Source organism: Peromyscus maniculatus, chromosome 11 (assembly GCF_049852395.1).
Source record: "Peromyscus maniculatus bairdii isolate BWxNUB_F1_BW_parent chromosome 11, HU_Pman_BW_mat_3.1, whole genome shotgun sequence".
Classification (NCBI taxonomy): Eukaryota; Metazoa; Chordata; class Mammalia; order Rodentia; family Cricetidae; genus Peromyscus; species Peromyscus maniculatus.
The window spans coordinates 28790031-28813299 of NC_134862.1; the positions used below are offsets into that span (position 1 = coordinate 28790031).

At 51.9% G+C, this 23269-nt stretch overlaps 1 protein-coding gene across 1 annotated transcript in view; it reads right to left on the minus strand.

Moving 5' to 3' along the window:
* Gli2 (GLI family zinc finger 2) overlaps nt 1-23269 on the minus strand; it is a 239491-nt gene that overhangs the window by 169495 nt on the left and 46727 nt on the right. Inside the window, exon 2 of the mRNA XM_076547213.1 lies at nt 15584-15759. Coding sequence (XP_076403328.1) covers nt 15584-15728 — 145 coding nt within the window. The 5' untranslated portion in view covers nt 15729-15759. The remainder of the gene's footprint in view (nt 1-15583; nt 15760-23269) is intronic.

Below are 23269 nucleotides of genomic sequence, written 5' to 3' on the forward strand. Positions count from 1 at the left end.
TAAGAGCTAGTTAGCAATAAGCCTGAGCTAGTGGCCAAACATTCTGTAATTAGTATAAGCTTTTGGGTGTTGATTTGGGACTGGGTGGTGAGGACAGAAAAACTCCACCCTCTGGTTACACTATACAGTGTAACTGATGAATGACTGGTGGTCCCACTCCCTTAGGAGAGTGGAAATGAGGCACTTGGGGTTCAGCCACAGGCCCATCCAGGCCAAGGGGAAGGGCATGCCAGACAGGCAGAGGGCCTGGGATGTCCAGATGAGCGGGCGTGTATCAAAGGTCTGTGGCAGGGTTTCCAACCAGAGAAGAGGCCCAGGACAGAACCCTGGCACAGAGCCCTGGGGCTCACAGTGGAGGAAGAATGGGCTAAAGAACATGGGGGAGGGGCGCCATGGTGGGCAGAGATGGGTGAAGAAAATGTTAAGAAGGAAGATGGCAGACCACTCCACTGGCCTTGGGGGACCTCAATGAGCCATTTGGGTGAGGGATGGGCACATCCTAAAGGTATATGGTATGCACAGGGTGACAGGGAGTTCATACAGTGACTTGTGAGGTGTGAGTGCAAAGAGGAAACCCTAGGGAGGCAACGAGGAGACCCAGGAAAGGCTCTAGGACAGTGGTCCCCAACCCTCCTAATGCTGTGACCGTTTAATACAGTTCCTCATGTGGTGACCCCAACCATAAAATTATTTTTGTTGCTACTTCATAACTGTAATTTTGCTACTGTTATGAATGGTAAAGTAAATATTTGTTTTCTCTGATGGTCTTAGGGAGCCCACAAAGGGGTCATTGGCCCACAAGTTGAGAACCACTGCTCTAGGGGAATCACTGGAAGGTACTGTGAAAACCCCAAAGTGGTACTAGGGAGACCCAGGATGGGGAGGCTGTTAGCCTCCAACTGTCTTCACAGACTCCAGCTTATCCTTGAAGCCAAGTTTGGCCATGTGCCCTGGAAAAGCCCACTGAAACAGCCAAATAAAGGGTAAAAAGCAGAAAAAGGAGATTTATCAATGGGGCTACATTGGGGGGAGGGTGAAGTCTGCACCCCAAGAAGCCCAGTTCAGTAATATGGAGAGGGTATCTGGACAGCTCTCCCAGGAACAGGGACACAAAAGACACCTGGGGAGAACTGTGAAAAGGTGCAGAGGTAGCAAGGGGGCCCTTCAGGGGACTAGGGAGCTGGCTCAGTGGGTAAGAGGCCTGAGGAGCAAGCGTGAAGACCGAGTTCAATCCCCAGCACTCACATAAAAATCCAAGCAGGCTGGCATGCGCCTGTAACCCCAGTCCTGGCAAGGTGGAGACAGAAGGACCCTGCGGCTCACTGGCCGGCCAGCCTAACCAGAGGAGTGAGCTCTGGGCTCAGTGAGAGATCCTGCTTCAAACTAAAGTGGAGAGGGGCGGAGGTCGACACCCACTGTCAACCTCTTGGCTTCCAAATGTGTGTCCGCGCACACACGCATCCTCACGCACCTGTGACACACACAACCACAAAGAAACCCCTTTGGAGGGACAGTAGGAGGCTTGAAGACACAGGTTGGTGACACACGGGTCCAGATAACTCAGATTTGGTGCCACGGTACCTGGGAGCCACAGCAGACAGCTGGGGTAACACGATCCACGCGTGGTGGAAAGGAAGGGGGAGCAGAATTGGTGAGGAAGGTCAGGAGCAGCGGACTTCAACATGTCGGTCACAGGTCTCCAAAGACCGCAGAAAACACAGATATTTACATTACGATTCAGAACAGCAGCAAAGTCACAGTTACAAGGTAGCAGCGACAATCATGTTCTGGTCGGGGGTCACCACAGCATGAGGAACTGTATTAAAGGGTCTCAGCATCGGGAAGGCTGAGGACCTCCAGCCTCTGGAGGGTAGGAAGTGAGGGTTATTCTCAATCCACCCCCAACTTCGAGACGGATGGATGGATGGATGGATGGATGGATGGATGGATGGATGGATGGATGGCAGGTGATTTGCAGCTCCCACTACCAAGAGGCTGCTGTGGCTCCATAAAAGGCTGAATGCATTCATCTCAGGGCTTTTCGGTGTCCGTTTATGAGTAAACATTTCTCGATGAAGACTTACCATCTGCAGAGACCCCTTCATACCCCAAAGGCAAGGGTTTAAATGGCCTGGAAACTGCTGTTACTTATCTTTACAACGGCCACATCGCGTGTCCATCTCCCCATGTATATTTTCTGTGACTGGTTATAAATCAGGCTTGTCCCCAGGGCTGGGGTATCTGGGGTCTCTTCAATCTAAATGGCCCAGCTGGGGAAGGGGCGAGCTAGGAAAACGGCTCTTCCAGCAAAGCTGCTTACTCCATATGTATGAGGACCTGAGTTCAAATCTCAGGCACCCACTCCACTGTCTCCTACAGAATTCACATTGTTCAACCAAACCACAATACAAACAAAATCATAAAGAAAAAAAAAAAAAACCTCATAATGTCTTAAGTAAGTTACAGTTTTGTGTTGGATCACATTCATAGCTATCCTGGGGTGCTTGCAGCCCAACAAGTTGAAGGCTTGGCTCAAATGTTGACTCTGAAACGGGGGTGGAGGGGTGGTCAGGTGGCAGAGGGACATGCACACTGCCGGGGTCACAGACCTCCCAATCCCCCCCAAACACAGCAGCATCTTCTCACCTACAAGCAGGGCCTGCCAGGGCATGTCCACAGGAAACCAGCCAAGGACAGCTGCCTAGGACAGGACTCTACAGCCTAAGAGGAAGGAGAGAAGGCCAGCTGGCCCCAGCTGGAAGATGTATCCAGGAAGGGCCACTAGACACAGCCTCAGACATGAGCTTCTGTCAGGGCCAGGAGGAAAGAGAGTCTCTCAGATGGGGCTGGAAAACCAGCTTCCTTGCTAGCTTTCTTTATTCGGCATCTGGTCTCAGACACCCTGCAGCACGTGCAGACCCCAGGACCTTTGCCCACACTGTTCCTTGAGTTAGATATCATAGCCTCATCATGTGTGAACTGCTGCTCACGCCGAAGCCTCAGATTCATTCACTCTCTCAAATATTTATCAATAACATGTGTGCTACTCTGAGGAAACAGCTCCTGAATTAATAATCACAGATCAGCGAGAACAGCAGCACTCTGAGCAGCACCGGCCGCCTACAGGACACCCACTGTGTGCCAGGGGCTGCCCAGACACTACGCTCCTTATTTACAACCCCAGCTCTCCAAGGTAGCATATGACTGCATCTGAGATGAACGTGGCAGGTCCCCAAGGTAGAAGGTCAGAGAAAAGGTTCAAGGCCACGGTCCCCCGGGGAGCACGCCCATGCCACACTTCATAGACTCCACTTTCTGTGTATCTGGCAAAATCCCCGATGAAGGCAAAGTGTGGGAGAAAGGGGGAGTTTATTTTGGCCCACATTCCAACGGCAGAGACCAGGATGGTGGGGGAAGGCACAGTGGCAGGAGCGTGAGGTGGCTGGTCACGTGGCACCCACAGTCAGGAAGCGGAGAGCAGTGCACGCTGGTGCCCAGGAGCTCCAGCCCGTGAAATGGGGATATCCACGTGAGTTAACTCAGTACGGACACGCTCTCACAAACAGGCCTAGAGATTTGTCTCTTGGATGATGCTAGAGCTATCAAGTTGACAGTCAAGATGAACATCATAGTGGCCCCATTCCCCTCACACTGACAGAGACCAGGAACTCTGTTTCCTGGATTCCTCTCCTCCATCTGCTCCTCGGGTATAGGCACCAAAGGACGGTTTCTGCCATTCATCCCTCAGGGTCCATTCAAAGACCACCCAGGGGCTGGAGAGATGGAGCAGTCGGTAAAGTGCTTGCCTCACAAGCATGAGGACCCTAGTTCTATGCTCAGCAAAAGAAATGCTACGCATAGCCAGCATACGCCTATAATCCCAGCACTGAGGAGGCAGAGACAGGAAGATGCCTAGGGCTGGATGGTCTGCTAGTCTCGCTGAGCTAGTCAGCTTCAAATTTGGTGAGAAAACATGTCTCACAAAACTAAAGTGAAAACGGTAGAGGGAGATAACTAATGTCAACCTCTGGCTTCCACAAGTACGTGCGCCCCCTCTATACACACATACACAAACCTGTACATGCACAGATATACTAACGCATGCACACATGCAAACATGCACGCACATATACATAGTGCACAAATACACACATCACCACACAGATGCAAACATACAAATGTGTACACACAAACACCACAAACATATAAACACATAATACACAAACACGTCCACGTACCACATACACAAAATGAAATAAATGAGAGAATATAAGTAAACAAATAAAGCCATTATAAATTAGATAAATAAACAAGACAACTGAGGGCCATACACCAAACTCAGCTTAGGACTTGTCCGCTAGGTCGCACCCCCACTATGGAAATGTGTGGGTCCAATGGCTACTGTCAAGTCCCTGAGCTCTCAAGAAGCAGCCTCGATGGACCACTCTTCCAGCTGGGGACACCCAGCCCAGACGCTGCCCCTCCCTCCCATATGGGATCCATCACCCTGCCCTGGGAGTCACCTCCAATGGGAAACCTCTTAGAGGGTGGAAGCAGGGTCACCCCCATCACCACATCCAGGCCGTCCCCTGCAAACACATGCAAACCACCTGGGGCCCTCTCACACCCATTTAGATGCCAGGCTCGACTTCATTATCCTCCAAATGCTCCCCAGATCAGAGGCAGTGGGACCTGGCCACAAGCATAGAGTAAATTATCCGACCCCTCCCCGCCAATGATAAATGGTTCTATTAGCTTTCCAGATTGTTAAAGCCCGATAGAACAGAACGCGGGGCGCGGGCCCATCCATTCTCCCTCTGGCGCACACGGAGTTGTAAATAGGTTATTCTGTGTGTAAATAACACATTAAAACACAGCATTAGCTGTGTCTTTTGATAGGGTGGAAATTGTTCCGAATAAATAATTCCGGACAGGAATGTAAAAGAAGCAGGATTTAATAGAGCATGCCTGGTGCAGTCGTGTTAAACATGACTAAAATGATAAACCTCGGAATATACGAACAGTAAACTGCGCACTGACACCAGAGTAATGAGGCTGTATTTTCACCAGGCTTTAGAAATGCGAAAATTAGTCCTGACAGAACCAAACGTCAGAAAACTATTCGCCACATAAACACTGTCAATTTGGGAAGGTGAGGTTAGGGCCTGGGCTGAAGGACAGCTCTGCCCAACCCGATGAGACTTTCCAGGAATAATGCTATGACCAGGTGCCCACTGGTATGTATGCCCGGTCTCTGGACCTCAGTTTCCAAATCTGTACAATGAGCAGCTTGTACATTGTGTTTCATCGCGGAAGCTTTCTCTCATTCTGTCGCTAGAAAGGACCTCAAGGCTGTGCGACCCTACATCCATTTAACAACCACAATAAGACACAAGAATGGAGCATCGGCGGGTGATGGCTGCCTGGGGAGGAGTTGGCCACGCTTCAGTAAATAATACTACCCCTGTTTGGCAAGCAACCCCAATTAAATTCAGTCAGTCAGTCAGTCAGTCACACACACACACACACACACACACACACACACACACACACACACGACATGAAAATGGGGGGGGGCCTTGTTGGGAAGAAGGGGTTCCGTGAGAGTTGGGGGGAGGGGATGAGGCAGGGAAGAGGAGTGAATATAGTCAAGATACACTATACATGAGCATAGATTATGAAACTGTCGAGAATTTTAAAAAGTAATTTGGAAGAAAGGAAGCAGAGGAGAAGAGAGAGGGTAGATTTTTGTCAGCTAGACACAAACCTAGACATACCTGGGAAGAGGGAATCTGTTTGTTTGTTTGCTTGATTGTTTGTTTGAGAAAAGATCTCATCATACAGCCCTGGCCGTCCTCAAACTTACCTTGTAGAGTCTACAATGTAGACCAAGCTGGCCTCTCACTTACAGAGATCCACCTGCCTCTGCCTCCCAAATGCTGGGATTAAACGAGTGTGCCCCCATGCCAGGCCTGGGAGAGGGAATCTTAATTGGGAAAATGCCTTCACAAGATTGGCCTGTAGGCTAGGCATTTTCTTGATTAATGATTAATGTGGGAGGACCAAGGCCATAGGGAATGGCGACAGTCCTGGGCAGGTGGACCTGGATGCTGTAAGAAGGCAGGCTGAGCAAGCCAGGAGGCAGCATTTCTCCACGGCTTCTGCTTCCGTTCCTGCCTGCAGGTTCCTGCCCTGACTTCCCTCAGTGATGGAGCATGACCTGCAAGTTACAAGATGAAATGAGCCTTTTCCTCCCCATGGGGCTTTTGGTCGTGGTGTTTATCATAGTAACAAAAACCCTAACTAAGACAGAAATTGGTGCCAGGTCCGTGGGATTTTGCCGTGACATGCCTGGCATTATGTTGTTTTGGGGACGACTGTGGTAGAACTTTGGGCTACAAAAGGCACTGAATTCAGTTCAGAGCATAACGAGTTACTGTGGGAACATGTAAGATAAAGCTGAGAGCGGTGTGGAGCATGGAGGTAGGGCTTGTGAAGTCTCAAGAGGAAGCTTGACAGTCTCTTCAAGACTCTGAATTATCATTTTGATATTTTGAATTAACAATCTGTAGTTCTGGTCAGCTGGGGCCGAGGAATAAGCCGTGATTAAGAACAGAGTGGCATCACTGGGTCCAAATCTTCTGGGATGTGTTTCTTCAGGGTTCCCAGGTGCTGTTGTTTTGAAGGCATGAAGGGTCATGGAGAGCAGCTGAGGCACTGTGAGAGGCCAGGAGAGGACACTGGTGAAGGTGCAGCCTCGGTGGAAGTTGATCAATCCCAGGATGGAAGGGATCATGGAGAGACATTGAGGCTTGGTACCGTGGTCTAGAGTTCCCAAAGAGAGCCCAGGAGACCCAGTACCTGGGAGATGCCAGCACTGTGGGATGGCCACCAAAGGCGACAGCAGCTGCAGGTGAAGCCAGCCTGAGCGCCCGAGAGGTGCTCCGTGTGCTGTGGCTGGCAGAGCCAGAGAGTGGGACTACTCCAGGCCTTTGGAGCCCAGAAGATCAGGAGTCCAGAAGACTGAGCTCCACACTGGTGCACTTTGTGGATCTGCTTTCTTTAATTTGACTGTGGCCATGCCCTGCTTCTTCCCTCTTGGAGTTAGAAGGTATGTAACTTATTTCTTATTTTACAGGCACTCATAGTTGAGAGACTTTAAATTTTTAAAAGAGTGATTTTTTTTTAAATGAAAACTTTTAAAATATCAACATGTTTTTTTTAAATCATGGGAGACTTGTGTTTTAGGTACAGTGTGTTTATATTGTGATATGAGTAAATGAGATCTTGGGGATAAGCCAAAAAGGAAAGGTTGTGGTTAAGTGATGTTTTGTCTGTCAAGCTGGTAAGGATTCAAGCATGCTGCTTGGTTTTTGTCAACTTGACACAAACCTAGACATATCTGGGAAGAGGGCATCTTAATGGAGAAAATGCCTCTGTAAGGCTGTACTGTAGACTAGTCGGCACATCACTATCTTGATTAATGAGGGCTCAGCTCACTGCCGGTCACTCTGAGACTAGAGGAAAGCAGGCTGAGAAAGCCTCGCGGAGCAAGCAGGTAAGCAACGTTTTCTCACAGCTTCTGCTTCAGTTCCTGCCTTGAGTTCCTGCCCCGACTTCTCTCAGTGATGGAGTGTGACTTGTGGGCTGTAAGATGAAATAAACCCTTTCCTCCCCAAGTTGTCTCTGGTCATGGTGTTTACCACAACATAGCAACCTAACCAAGACAGGTGAATCCACTGTGGCTCAAACAGCAAATAGCAGTGTATTCAGACTGGTGTGAAGTAGCAAGTGCCCTGGCTTCCTCTACATCACAGCACTAGAAACCCTAAGACAGAGGGGAAGGAGAGAGAGGGGAAGCAGAGGGAGGAGGGAAGAGAGAGAGGGAGGGAGGGAGCAAGAGAGGGAGGGAGGGAGAGGGAGAGAGGGAGGGAGACAAGCATTCAGTATACTGGAGGCCTGGGAAACAGAGAGAGGCAGGGCCCCCTCAAATGGTAATGCAAACAAACCCCTTCCTCAAGTTGCTTTGGTTGGTATTTTGGTACAGCAGGGAGGAGTAGTAGCCAACACTACCATGTCTCCCTAATCAATTAATTAATTAATTAATTAATTAATTAAGTTATAGACCGGTGTGAAGAGGATAAATCACATCATCCATAGGCTTTGGAGTTATGTCTGTTTGAGGCCCAGCCTAACTGACCCCAATCCAGACTTGTTCCGGCCAACAGTCATTGCTTTAAATAGGGAAGAACCTCCAATACTCCAGAATGTCCAGTGCTCTGAATGACTGATTTATAAATAAAGCTGATTGGCCAGTAGCCAGGCAGGACAAGGAGAGAGGAGAATTCTGGGAAGTGGAAGGCTGAGACAGAGAGACGCTGCCAGCCACCGCCATGAGAAGTGAGTGAGATGTAAGGTGAGATGTAAGCCACGAACCACGTGGCAACTTATAGACTAATAGATACGGGTTAATTTAAGATATAAGAACTAGATAACAAGAAGCCTGCTGCAGCCATACAGTTTGTAAGCAATGTAAGTCTCTGTGTGTTTACTCGGTTGGGTCTAAGTGGCTGCAGGACTGGCGGGTGAGAGAGATTTGTCCTGACCGTGGGCCAGGCAGGACTGGAAAAAAACTAGCTACAGTCCAGAACCTATTCAATACACCCCTGAGGGCCCCGACTCCTTTCCACTCCCAGGGCAAGCCAGGCTGCTGGGAACAGCGCACTGCACTCCCTGGGCAGAGTCTGGTGGGAACAAGCTGTCCCAGGCAGCTGGGCCATAAAACTAGCTCCCGTGCAGTCTCGACAGCGATCCTGAACATCACTTAAGTAAGAATAATTGCCCACTTAGTCACACCTGAGTGCCTCCCGGCCTGTGTGTGGCCCCACAGAGAAAGACAGGTGAGCGCTGGATGCCTGACCATTTCCCTGCTGTCCACACGGCCCAGGGGCTGAGGGACAATAGGACCCCACAGGACAGGGCCAGCATCAGCTGACTCTTACAGGCAGGGAGCTCAGGCTGGCAGCTGTCCACTATAGCCCGCTTGGCACACACCTGGAACGACAGTGTCACTCGATGGACAATTGGTGGCACAATGGCTGTTGTGCGGGAGACAGGGTGGGGGGACAGCAGTGTCAAGACACAGTGATGACGGGGTTAGCCTGTGTAGGCATCCGAGAGGGCAAGTGGAGGGTGCAGAGACAGAGGGCAGACACCAGGGACCTTGAGCTACGGGTCAGTTGGAGGGTGTTGCACAGATCCCTGGGTGTGGTAAGATGGGTAAAGTGGGCGCACTGGGCAGGATGCAGAGACATCCTGGAGGTCTCTGTTGCTTAAATGGCCTCCCTGGCGGGCTGGGGATGGAGCTCAGTCGGGAGAGCACTTGCCTGATCTGCATCAAGCTCTGGTTCCATCCCTAGTACCACAAAAACCAGGCATAAAGCAGGCACGCCTCTGCAATCCCAGTACTGGGGAGGTGCAGGCAGGAAGATGAGAGCCACCCTCAGCTACATAGCTACGTTTGAGGCTAGCCTGGACTATATAAGGGGATAGATAGACAAACAGACAGACAGACAGACATCACAGTGGGGAATCTCCTGGTATCATCAGTGTTCCAATACAGAAGAGAAACCACACACACATACACATACACACACACACACACACACACACACACACACACACACACTCACACACTCCAAGCCAATCTGTTTCAAAGATGCTTTCCAAAAAGCCAACCAGGCCAGTGAACAAGATAAAGGGTAGTCAGTATGGGGAGGTGACACAGAGTCTTCCCGAACATGAGATCATACAGCCAATCCGTGCCCAACCCTGGTAGACTGGCCTGGCCACAGGAAGCTAGCCTTTTCTCAAGCCTCATGTAGTCCAGGCTGGCCTCCAATTGGCTGTGATATTGAACTTCCCACTGTCCTGACCACCTCTGGAGTGCCAGGATTACAGACATGGGCTACCATTCCGGGTTTGTGCAGTGCTGGCCCTGGAACCCGAGACTTCCTACATGCGAGGCAAGCCTTCTACCCATCAGTTCCACCCCCGGCCCCTCTCTCCTCGGGGCAACCACACTGAGAAACTGGAAAGGTCTGTTGGAAGAAATCACGACGCTCCGACCCTGAGCCCACTTTTTTAAGATGGCGCTCTCAGCTCCAAGGGTGACCTTGGGACTGGCTGCTCTATTCAGTGTACAGGGGCGATGACTGAGTCAGAGGACCTGCTCAGGGCAGCCCAGCAAATCGAGACAGGGTCTGTGTGTGCTGCTCTGGAGAATAAAGATGCCAGAAAGCTAGGCTTCCTGCAGAAGGTGCTGGGCCTCCGTGGGTCCCTCAGGCAAGGGTGACCAGTGGGAGGGATGCTTTCTAGGTCAGGCTGAGTCAGCAGACTCCATCAAGAACTCCAACAAGAACGTAGTAGTGAACACAGAACAGACGTCCCTCATGCCTCCCAAGAACTGACCATGCTCCTCTGCTAAGTGCGCCCCAAGTCTAACTCAGATGGCATCCGACAGCACTGTGGAACACCTACCACTATCACACCTATTTCACAGATGAGAAAACTGAGCTCAAGGGAACGTAGGCTTGTCCAAGCAGTCTAGCTTCACTGTACGGGTACTGCTGCCAGTACCCTGTACTGCCATGAAGCACCATGGGACAGGTGTGAACCATTAGCAGCTCCTCTAGGAGCAGCCACTGCCTCGCACACACACACACCCGGCTCCCCTCAGGAAGCCAGGACATGAGAGTCTCAGACATTAAGAGTCTCAGGGCTGGGGTGTGGCTCGGGGATATTAAGCAAGTTTAAAACAAGAAGTCCTGGGTTGCACACTCAATGGGAGGGAGAAGGGAAGGGGAGAAAAGCTGGGAAGAAGAGAGACAGGAAGGGGGTGAGGGGGAGGGAGGGAGGGAGAGACAGGGAGGGGAGGAAAGGAGAGAGAGAGGAAATAAAACAGCCCCCGAGGGGCATGGGGGGTGGGCAGAGAGGGCGATGAAAGTGAATGTATCAGAGTTTCCCAGAAGCTTTGCTTAAACTGGGCCCGCGGTGCTGACCCCAGAGACCCCCAGTTTTGTAGGTCTGGGGTGGGACCCAAGAATTAGCGCTTCTGGAGTCTTGGGACCAGCTCAGTATAGACTGAGAACTTAGCAAGCAAGAGGCTAGCAGTTCCATTCCCGGAACCAGTGGAAAAGGGGGAAACGCTTCTAATTCCTATGGGGTACTGATGCTGTGGGAGAGGAGCGGCCGCAATGGCTGGCTGCCTGGGTTCGTCACTGTCCTTAGCCCTCGGGTTCCTGAAACTGGACTGGGGGCTTGATTTCAGTACAGGAGATCAGGCTCAAGCTCCCAGCTTCAAGGCTATCCCCAAGGTTTCTAGAATGGTCCAGTCCCCGTGGAAGCACACAAAGCAGTTCAGAAATATTTTTGGAAAAGAATCCGTGGCAGACGAGGAAAATACGACAGCATTTGGACAGATTCGGTGGAAAGCAACGAGAAACATCTGACTTAAATTGCTTTGCAAATTACACCATTTTAAAAATTAGAGGGTGGGGGGACCCTGGGCCAAAATGTATTTTTAAAGATTTATGGCCTCTAGAGTGTTAGCTCAACAGCTGAAGAGGCTGTGAAAGCCACCCAGCGTGGCTCCTGCTCAGGCTCCTGGGACGTCTCCCGCCCATCCTGAAGGGGGCCTTTCCCAGCCGGACTGCAGTACAGCCTGCCTGCCTGACCCGCCAGGCCCTGCCCTGCCTCCGAAAAGCTGTGCGTGTGTGTGTGCGTGTGCGTGTGCGTGTGCGCGTGCGCGTGCGCGTGCGCGTGCGCGTGCGCGTGCGCGTGCGTGTGCGTGTGCGTGTGTGTGTGTGTGTGTCTGCCTGTCTCTGTCTCTGTGTGTGTTTCCGAGCATTCGCGCACACACAGGCCACGGAAGTCAAAGGTCAGTTTCAGGCGCCATTCCCAGGTGCTTTCCGCGTGTTTTTCTGTGATATGCGGTCTCTCATTCACCTGGAACTCACTGAACAGACTAGGCTGGCTGTCCGTCAAGCTCCAGGGACCCACCTGTCCCCGTCTCTAGCTATGGGATTACAAGGATGCACCACGACTTCAAGCTTTTTTACGTGGGTTCTGGGGATGGAAGCCATATTCTCAGGCTTGTGCATTTTCCCAGCCCTGAGAGGTGCTTCTGACCCACACTTCAGGAACTCCCAGCCCTGAGCCTGCGGACTCCTCTAGAAGTTGAACAAGAGAGGCCACTGGAGCCAGGGACTCCACCAATGTGCCATGGCACACCCTGTATATCAGCTCTCTGTAAGCGATCAAGAGCTGCCAGTTCTGGGGCAGAGGAGGCCACTGAGGCACAAGGACACACAGGAGGCCTTTCCAAGGCTGACACCCAGAGATAGTGGGGACAAAATGACAGCTCCAGTCATACCCTCACAGTCTAAAGTAACAATGTAAAAGCAAGCCGAGTTCAGCTCTCTGTATCTGAGGGCTCCACACCTTGCAGATACAATGTTCTGAAGATATTGAGAATACTTGGAGAACTCGCATAGATTTTTTTCCCTGATAATGACATTGAACCCAGAGCCTTCCATGTGTGACACCCAGAATCCAAGACGCATCCAGCATCTCCATATAGTCACTGAAAGGTTGCAGGACCAGGTCCTCCAGTTGTAACTGCCCATGTCTTAAGGCAGAACCCATCCACCCCAACCCTCCTCAGATGCGTATAAGGCAGGATATCGTAGACCCACGTACCCATCACTTCCTGCCAGATGGCTGCATGCCCTGATGCAGGCCGTGTGAACAAGGTCTCACGCTTTAAAGGTACAAGCAACTGTCTGGACAGTTCTGGGAGTCAGCTGTGCCACAATCCTGCCCTATCTGTCTCACACCAGGATGTCTACAAACAACGCAGCAAAGGGGGGCTTCAGGGACCGGTGCTGGGCTCTCTGCAGGCCTGTCCCCTGAAGCCCAGCACACATGTGCAGCCACATGCACACACCTGCAGCCCCCACATGCCACGAGGCGGACACCTGCAGCCCAGCATGCACCTGCAGCCCAGCATGCACCTGCAGCCCAGCATGCACCCGCAGCTCAGCATGCTCCTGTAGTAGGTACCCACACACTTGCTGCCTAGCATACCCCCTATAGTCCCATATATATGCCCTGCAGTCTGGGACACACCTGTGGCCTCACATACACCTGCAGTTCATCTTGACCCTGAAGCCCTAAACACGTACACAACCACATCTTCAGCCCAGCATAGACTGACAGTGCCTGCCTGTGCCCTATAGATTCTCACCACTGATACACACAATAGCATATGGTTGCAAGCTGACAGCCAAAGTCCTCAGAGGCTAAGCAAATGTGGCTGGCTCCCGGCAGACACCCTTCAAGGCCCCACTCCTTATCGTATGTTGAGGATATCCTTATCACCCTCCTGCTGGGCCTCACACTGAAACTTGCACAAGAGGAACCTTCCTTGGTCCCTCTGCTCTGTCAGAGTATTCAAGGAAGAGTGGGGTCTTGGAATAGTTTTTCAAGTTTTAATGGCATTTATTGATTGAGGGGGACACATGCATGCAATAGCGTGGGGGGGGTCAGACAGAAACCTGCAGGAGCTGGTGGTTCTCACCTCCCGCCATGTGGGTCCCGGGGGTGGGATTTGGGTTGGCAGCGTTGGCAGCAAGCACCTTTACCGGAAGAGGCATCTTGCCAACCCTGTCTGGAAATCTTGAGGATTGCAGCTAACATCTGTGGGACCTCCTCATGACATAGAAAGCCAAGTCCCAGCAATGTCCTTTGGGTTTAACCACTGGGCTCCCTTGCCCCTCCCCTTTAACCCGCCTCCAGTAGAGACAGATCCCACTGTGTCCCCCATTCCCACACAGGCACAGCCACTCTTCCCAGATGCCAGGACACCCCTCCTTCCAAATAAGCTGCTTGGGGAGCAGGTATAGCATGCTTCAGTGGAGGCCACCCCAGCCTCTGCATGGCTCCTGAGTGCATGCACTGGACTGAGACATGCACTGGCCAACAAGCCACCTGCTTATGTGAACCAAATGCACATAGGACCTCCTCAGACAAACTCCCCTGGGAAGGGCACTGAGGGGCCACCGAGCAGGCACCGTGGGGCTGTTGCTCCTCTGGAGTGGCCCTGCTCCGAGCTCTGCCCCCTGTCCCAGTAGAAAACCCCTCAAACACCTGCTGTCACTGTCCTCAACCGTGACAACGGGGTCTGATGCCACAGGGGCTCTCTCCCCACAATCACGTTCTAATTACTGCCGAGGTCTGCTCTCTGTTGGCATGACGGGCACGGAATGGCTCGGCTTGTTTGGGAGAGGAAGGCCAAGTCAGGGCGGATCCCTCAGCACAAGTGGGAGCCACTGGCAGCTAGCTCCTGGGAACTCTCCCGGCCTTAAAGAAGGGGGCGGGGAGAAAACCTAAGGGACTGTCACTGCTGGAGCAAGACCTCACCCAGGAGAGGAAAGCAGCATGGCCAGAGCTTCACTCCACTGCATCAGGTCCCATTCTTCCCTCCCTCGCTGGGTGACCCATCGGGCTGTGGCCCCTCCTTCCTGACCTAAGAGTCAGGCCCACACACTCAGACCCTCTCCCCTGCTCAAGGTGGACCTCACCTCTCCCTCTCTGGCTCCATAATTTTCTTCCAACTTAGAATTGTGGGGAGAAAAGGAAATGAATACCGTGACAACAACCTAAGAGGTCCTACACTCTCTCCTTAGAGGCAGAACTCAAGGGCAGCTCTGTTTCTCTGAGTTCTGGCCCCTGCCGCTACACCCAGCACAACCCAGGGACCACAGCTGCAGCATCAGCTCAGAGCTGGAGAGAAACAGACTCAGCCCTGCCCTAAAACCAGGCCCCTCGGGTGCTTGACCCGGGCAAGAAAGTGTTGGGACACAACTAAACGGGTTTGAGTAAAAAGGGAAAGAAGAAAAATCTCGGTTTCTTCACTCGGCGGCAGAATAGTTGTGTGGCCTCCAGATGGACAGCCCAGCGACAAGGGGAGGTCTCGCCTTCCCGCCAAGCTCCCCAACCAGGATGCTGGCACAGTCGGTGGAAACCAGAGAACATCTCTCTTAGGGACAGTGAAATGAGAGACCACGGCTTGTGGAGTCCCTTCTGTTGTAATTAAGTTGGCCAGAAATCCACCTAAGATAGTAAATTCCATACCTGACCCTCTAATTACAGCCAGCAGGCATTGGCAGACAATTACTTTCTGAAATAGTCCTCAGCGGGCAAGAGTCAAGAAGCTCTCAGGATACATCTCCCGGGTGCCAGCTAAACACACCCCGGGGTGGCCAGGCAGCTGCCTAGTATTGACTCTCCTCCCTCCCTCCTCTCCCTGCTCGGGCCCAGCCACCAGAGTCGGAGACAGTCAGCTCTCCAAAGAAAGCTGCAAGTGACCTTCGTGGGGACTGGGATTCCCGGGGCAGGGGCGCTGCCCTCCATAAACCCAGCATGCCTCCCAGATGACAGGGGCCAGCGCACTCATTAAATCCTAATGACCTCATGAAAAACACCCCTGCTGCTCTCCAAGCGTGCAAAACAGAAAGTGTACCTCCTTGGGCAGCTACAGCTGCCGCTGCTGCGGCCACGGCCAGAGGACAAGCCTTTTTCCCCGGATCCAGGAAGCTGCCGTCCTCCAAGAGGCCGCCCTTGGCTCCTTTCTTCTCCACTGCAGCGGCTGGGACAGATGTCTCCATCTCAGCGGCTCATACTCTTGGGTGGTAGACCCTGGAGGAAATGACAAAGACGTTCAGCCACAACATCGCACCCAAACCCAGTCCAGGAAATGCCAACTCGGATTCGCACCACACGGGCCTAGAGCAGCCAAGTTCACACCCAGGATCTTCACACCAGGAGGAAGGACTTAGTTAATTTTTGACATGTTCTTCCCGAGAATCTGCTTGTGGTCTGCTTGCTGAATGGCCACAGGGACAACAGCAGAGCACTTTCCTTTTTTAACCTGGAAGGCGTTCTTAATGATGAAAGCAGCCAGGAGCAGAGAACCTCCTGACCTGGAAGCCAGAACAGAGAGCCTGAAGTCTAGGAAGAAACAGAATGACAACCCTCTCTAAGAAAGGACCCCCGATCTCCTGCTTTCTCTCCCTCCTTCACTGGTTGATTCGTTTGGATGTCCAGTCAACACTCATCACTAACTGTCATCATCTATGGATTGAACGTGTTCTCATTCTCTCTCCCGCTCTGCTTCCCCTCTCTCTATAAGACAGCGGTTCTCAACCTGTGGGGTCTTTACACTTTCGGGGAGGTCAAACAACCCTGTCGAAGGGGTCACCTAAGAACATCAGAAAACACAGATATTCACATTACAAATCATAGCCGCAAAACTACAGTTATAAAGTAGCAGCAAAAGAACTTTATGGCTGGGGGTCACCACAACACCAGGAACTGTGTTGAAGGGTCTCAGCATTAGAGGGGCTGAGAGCCACTGCTGTAAGGGCTCAAGTAGCCCAGGGTGGCCTAAAGCTCACTTTGTATCCAACCATGACCTTGATCTTCCTGCTTCCTCCATGCTGGGATTACAGGTGTGTAGTGCTAGGCCTGGCTTAAGCCATCTTTAAAAACTGTTGCTCTGGAGCCAGTGGTCTGGCTCAGCAGGTAAGGCTGCCTTGCTGCACAAGCCTGAAAAGCTGAGTTTGATCACAGGAACCCGTATAAAGGTGGGAGGAAAGAACCGACTCCGTGAAGTTCTGACAGTGTGTGCATGCCAGTGCATTCGAGGCACACACGCACAATAACATGTAAGCCACATGTATGCATGCCACTGCATTCAAGCCACAAGCATATAATAACAATAAATAAAATATTAAAACCTGTTACTGTGGCTTCCTACTATCAGAATAGTTAGCAACCACGAGCTGGAACCTCTTATCTTTTTTCATACTGGTCCTTAGCCTGGCCTCAAGCAACACAAAATCAAGCCACCTGAACTGCCCTTAGGTCACCCCACACACACACTCACACTTCCCTCACTAGAGCTGTGATTGCCATTTCTGCACAGGGCAAGCAGCCAGCGGAGCCTCTCCAGAATACACTTCTACTCTACCTACGAAACCCCATTCAGATGCCCTCTCCCCCTGCTCTGGACAGCCCATGGTCGGAGGCCTGCGTCAGTCAGGCTATGAGTCTACCTGACACCCCATACAGCCATGCTCTCATAGACATACCCACAGTGCATAGATCCATCAGGCTATCAATCAAGATTAACCGCAGAGCTGGGAATGGCAGCACACACCCTTAGTCCCAGCCCTCAAGAGGGAGAAGCAGGCAAGTCTCTGTGAATCTGAGGCCAGCCTGGTCTAATAGTGAGTCATAGGACAGCTGGGGCTACACAGAGATTCATCATCATGATCATGATCATGATCATGATCATCACCATCACCATCACCATCACCATCATCACTATCATAATAATAATAAAATCAGCATGCTCCCTCTCCCTGAGCCTGGTGCTTGATCATATTCCAACATTCTTCTAGTCTCCTGTTGGACTCACTAATATTTTTAATTATTTGTATGCACGTGTATCTGTGCAGGTGTCCTTAGAGGCCAGAGGCATAAGAAGATGCCTTGGAGCTTACAGGCTGCCTGGTGTGGGTGCTGAGAACTGAACTCAGATCCTCTGGAACAGCAGCAAACATTCTTAAGCCACTGAATCCCCTCCAGCTCCTCCTGCCGAGTTCTGGACCACTAAGACTTAAACCTCTAAGCCAGTGGTTCTCAGTCTCCCTAATGCTGTGACCCTTTAATACAGTTCCTCATGTTGTGGCGACCCCCACCACAAAATCATTTTCATTGCTACTTCATAACTGGAACTTTGCCCATGTTATGCATCGTAACGTAACCGTCTGTGTTTTCTGGTGGTCTTCGGTGACCCCTGTGAAAGGGTCATTCCACCCCCAAAGGGTTGAGAGCCGCTGCTTAAGCAAAGGGAGAGACTTGGCTCCCTGTGCGCACCTCGTCTTCCTGGCTAGAGGACCAGGCCCTGCTCACGTGGGCCTGGAGGGTGGGAAGGTGGGAGTGGAAAGAGCAGTGAGAAACGAACCTCTTCTGTTCCCTTACTCCCTGGTCTCTGATGTTCTGTGTTAGGAACACAGGAAGACTCGGCAGGGACCACTCCTAAGGAGCTGCCTAAGGCCACTTCCCAGAGAAGCGGCAGAGCGGGCCCCCAGTCTGGTTCTCTGCTGACCTAGAAGTCCTGGGGTGATAGTCACCCCAAGAAAAGGCCCATGAGGGTATGAGCACAGAAGGTTTGGAGCTTCAGCGCTTAGGATGTGGCGGCAGATTCCGAGCGAAAGGCGCAGCTACACACACAAGCCCCTGGGATTCAGGAAGGGGGTGGGTGATGGAGAGAACAGCCCAGGCAGGACCCCCCCCCCTTTCCTCTGCCACAGGAGAAGAAGGCAGGGGACTGAGGCAAGAGTCTTCATAATTCACGAGAATTAGTGGAATTAGCTTAATTTCTGGGTAAACACCAGGTACCCTGGGTCCCAAGGAGAAACTTTCACTCCCCAGGGACAGCCAGTCACCACTGCACCTGTGTCTTCCCTGACACCTTCCCCCACCCCCTCCACTGCCTCCTGGGAATGGCAGGGAGGGGTCTGTGCTTGGCTTCCCCGGCATGGCTGGGGGCTGGTGGTCTTTGTGGACTGATTCCCACAGCCTACACCAAAGCTTCTTCACAGGAAGGTCTGAGAGCCACAGGACACCCCAGGGGAGGAGAGTCAACCCCCACTTTCATTTACAGCTCTGGAAATGCAGACACATTCCACAGGAATCTGCTACACCAAGGGGAGCCTGGGCCTGGGTTGGGGAGGAGCCCCTTTCCATTAGAGATTGCACCCAGGTCTAGGGACCTCTATGGTTTCCCCGGGATTTCCATGGGGTCTCTCATCCATACCTATGACTGGAGAACCCACAAAACGTGCAAAGAAAACATAATGCGTGTGTTTGTGTGCATTCACATGTGTTGGGGGGTACATGTGAAGACTATATGTCACCACTGGGTGTTTTCTTCAATCACTCTGGTTTGTTGTTGATCATTTTGAGGCAGGGTCTCTCACTGAACCTGGTGAGTGAGCCCCAGGGACCCTCTGTCCGGTTTCAGATTACAGAGGTGGGCTGCTGAACCTAGCACTTTATAAAATGATGTTGGCAATCCAAACTCGGGTGCTTACCTTTGTGTGGCAAGCAGTTTATCAACTATACCATCTCCCCAGCTCCCCAACTTCTTTAAAAGTGTTGAGTATGGGACTTAGCAGAACATGCCCGTAAACCCAGGCATGGTCCAGGGCCTGGCAGTAAGAGGGCCAAGTTTTCATGGCTAGCCTGGGACACACACAGAGACCCTGTCTCAGAAAAACAGAACAAACAAGGAAACCCTTTAAGGGTTCTGCCCTGCAAGCAAGCGCAGGACCTTGAGCGAGGTGCTCATCCGTCACAGTCAATCTCCAAGTAATTTCTAAGCTACACTTACAACAAGACTTCATGAACTAATATTTTATCAGGTCCAGAAAAAGTGGATCAGTGGGTAAAGATTTTGCCATGAAGCCTGAGAACCTGATTTCCATGGCCAAAGGAGAGAACAGACGCCTTCAGGGCAATGGTGCCTCCTTTAGGAATGAATGGAGAGATGCCTCACAGTAGTGTGGACCTGTTGCCAGCCTCCTCCATGTCATGGACTATCGGCTCTTCTCACCTTGGCAGCCCACTTGGAGAGTCATGAGACCCCGCACCTCCAACCCAGCACTTGTGCATGGTAAGAAAGCCCAAGGATCACCATGTCACAAGCGCGGTGATCCTTTGACCTTGCAGCTACTGCACTTGATCGTAACCAGTGTCTTTCAAGAGCCATGCTTTCCATTCCGTCATTTACAGCATGCTGGTGAATGATAATCACACCAGGTGCTAAGGGGACCGTGGCACAGGACAGGTTAAGGAGCCTCCCAGGACTAGCACGGGAATGAAGAACTGCCCTGGAGCCTGGGATCCTGGAGACCTCCCACCACCTGGCTGCTTTGAAGTCCTTTGGTGGGTGAGTCACACATAAGCACTTCCTGGGGTGAAATCAAACTTCAGGAGGGAGGCAGGACCTCACCTCCCAGCTGGCACAGCCACCACAGGCCCTGGCTAACCACATCACTTCTGATCTTACCCAGGCAGCGTGCATGCCCAGACTCACATGCATGAAGCACATGGGGATGCATGCACACAGATAATCACACAACACATGCAACATATACTGCACTACTTAGGTGCAAAGATGTTTGCTGTGCGCAAGCATACAACCATGCATGCATGTGTACATACATACATGCACACGCGCTCATAGTTTCATTAATACTAGCAGTATAAATGCATGTGCCCACCACATATATGTTGTCACAAGGAGTTACATGCACACGTGCTCATACACACACACACACACACACACACACACACACACACACACACACATGTGCAAAGACACAGATAGATCCATACAGGCACAAATACACACAAGAGCTGATGAATACTCACCCTGCCTTGATGGCAGACATTTTTTTAACATGTATTTATTTAGTGTTATGTGCACACACATGCCCATTTGTGGAGACCAGAGGACAACTTAGAGGGTCATTTTCTCTCTGACCATGTGGGCCCCAGGAATTGAACTCAGGTCATCCGGCTTGGTGTCAAGTGCCTTTACCCAGTGAGCCTTCTCATCAGCCAGATACCTTTTCTGTTTGTTTCTTTCCTTGAGACCCGCGTAGCTCAGGTGGGCCAGGAACTCACGATGCAACCCTGGATGGTCTTGAACTTCTGACCCTCCTTCCTCCACCTCCCAAGTGCACCATCATGCCTCACTGGTGCAGTGCTGGGGCCTAGGGCTTTGTGCACGCATGCCCGGCCGTACTTGTTTTTAATATGAAACGATATAAACCGTGAACACTGCCTGAGTGCAAGGGGGCTGGCAGTGCAGCCCAGTGCGCAGGTCAAAAACAAGCACACAATATCAGGGCTGGCGGCATGAGAGCGTAACAGGGCTCTGGAGAAGACAGACATTCCAAAAACAAAAGTAGCCCTGTGGTACCCCACCCTGGCCAGCCTGGCTTGCGGACCCCTCAGCTCAAGCTTTACCCAGAAACCTGCAGGTTCCAGAATGACACTGCATTACACCAAGCAAAAGTCTCCCCCAAGGCAATGCACCTGCCCCTTTCTAGCCCCTTGAATTCCTTTCTCCAAGTACAAAAGCTCTTGGATTTGCAAGCCCCTGGGCTAGTGAGCTGGTGTTAGGAAAAGTGGTAATTAACCCTGCTTCACTGACTGGCTGGGCAGGGGTTGGGGCCCAAGGGCCCAAAGAGAAGCATGGACCTTCCCCATCAGGTGAGTATCAGAAAGACTTCCTTCTTTCTGGAGGCTGTGGGTAGGACTTCTGGCTTAGGCTTGAGAAAGCATCCCAACCCCCACTGTTTCTACTCAGGTCTAGTCCCCAGAACACAGGCTGATTCCATTTCCGGCGTTGGCATTCCTGTGCTTCCTTATGGTGATCATTCACCCCCTATGTTCTACTAATATCACGGACTTCAAGACCTCGAATCCACACTAAGGGTAGCTAATCCACAGTCCCACAAGGAACCCGGGACAGTAGGTAACACCATTGCGGGACGGACATTGACTGTGGACACCAGAGATGGAGCATCCATTTGGACAAAAGCCAATCTCACTCAATTTCCCCTTCTGCAAAATAGGGACCAAGGGCCTTCCTGTCGAGGTGGGCAAGCACAGCCCCCACGGGAACAGGAGAGAGACCCGTCCAAGCCTGGAGGATAGCAGAGCTCCGTCATGGCCCTTTCTGGTGATGGTGCAGCCTCAGTCTCCCAGCCAGATGCTGAGAGTACAGTGCAGCCGCAGAACCTTGCTAGATCCCGACCTCTCACCCCACGGTTCCTCCTCGGGGACTTGGTGCCCAGAGGGCCACAGTCTCTCCCTGGCATCCCTTCCAGCCCAGGACTGGACCACACTCTGAGGCCACCTCTGCAGGCAAACAAGGATGCACTGTGTGGCCCGCCTGCCAGACCCAGCCCCGAGTCCGGGCTTATGGCAGGGCTGTGCCTGTCTGAAGCTGTTAGGGAAAACAAGGCTGGCCTCTGCCCTGGGGAGAGAAAACAGGCTGCTTAGGACAGCCCGCAGCAGGGGAGCAGGCTGCAAGGATGCCAGGGACAGACAGGGCTCCTTCAGCGAAGGACAAGCTATGCAGCAAGGACCGAAGGCCATCAGAGCGCATCACGGCATGCTCTGAGAACACCGGGGTCTGCATCCCTTGGTTGGCACCAAGGCCCCGCTTCCAGGCCTGGACCACTGCCCACACCACCCTAAGCTTGAGCTCGTCACCCTTCTACACAACAGCCATGCTGTTTGTTCCCCCGCCCCCTCCAGGGATGCTAAATGCCCAGTGGGCTGGGGTAGGCTGGGGTGTCTGACTTGTTCCTCAGGCACAGGCTGACACAGACATAGAGTCTAACTGGACACAGTGATGCTCTCAGGGCACTCAGCAGGCACCCTTTGCTCCTCCTAGCATCACCTCAGAACTTAGTCCCTACAACAACGGAGCTGCCAGCAGGTCTCGGCTTCTAGGACCCGCTGACCATTCTTTGAAGAGTGCTGGGTTGAGGGCAGCATCAGGATCTCATGTTGGATGAGATCTAACCATCGACTCATAATGTCTGCCACGGAAGATGCGGTAGTTAACTGGTAATGTCTGTCACGGGCAGTGCTGCTGACACTAGATTAACAAGGGGAAACCAGGTTAGGAAAGAATGCTTTCCTTCACTTAATCCTAACTGGAGAGCAAGGCTTCACTACGCACAGTCCTGAACACAGATGCTGCATATCTGCAGAGTACCTGCTGTCCTGGGGCACACAGAGGGCCTCATGATGGATAAAAAAAGTGACTATCAATTAGAAGTCAAGGGGCTTGCTTGGCATGGTGGCAAACGCCTTTAATCCCAGCACTTGGGAGGCAGAGGCAAGGAGCCAGCTACATAGTGAGTTCCAGGACAGATAGGGTTATATAGAAAGACTCTGTTAAAAAAAAAAAAAGACAAGGGGCTTTTGCACCTTAAAAATGGTTTTCTCCAGGTGAAATGTGAAACTAAGAAATGGTATTCTAGAGTCAGGAACAAGCAAGTGTCCCCCCCCACCCCCACTCCCTTAAGGAGCAAAACTCAAACCACAGCCTCTT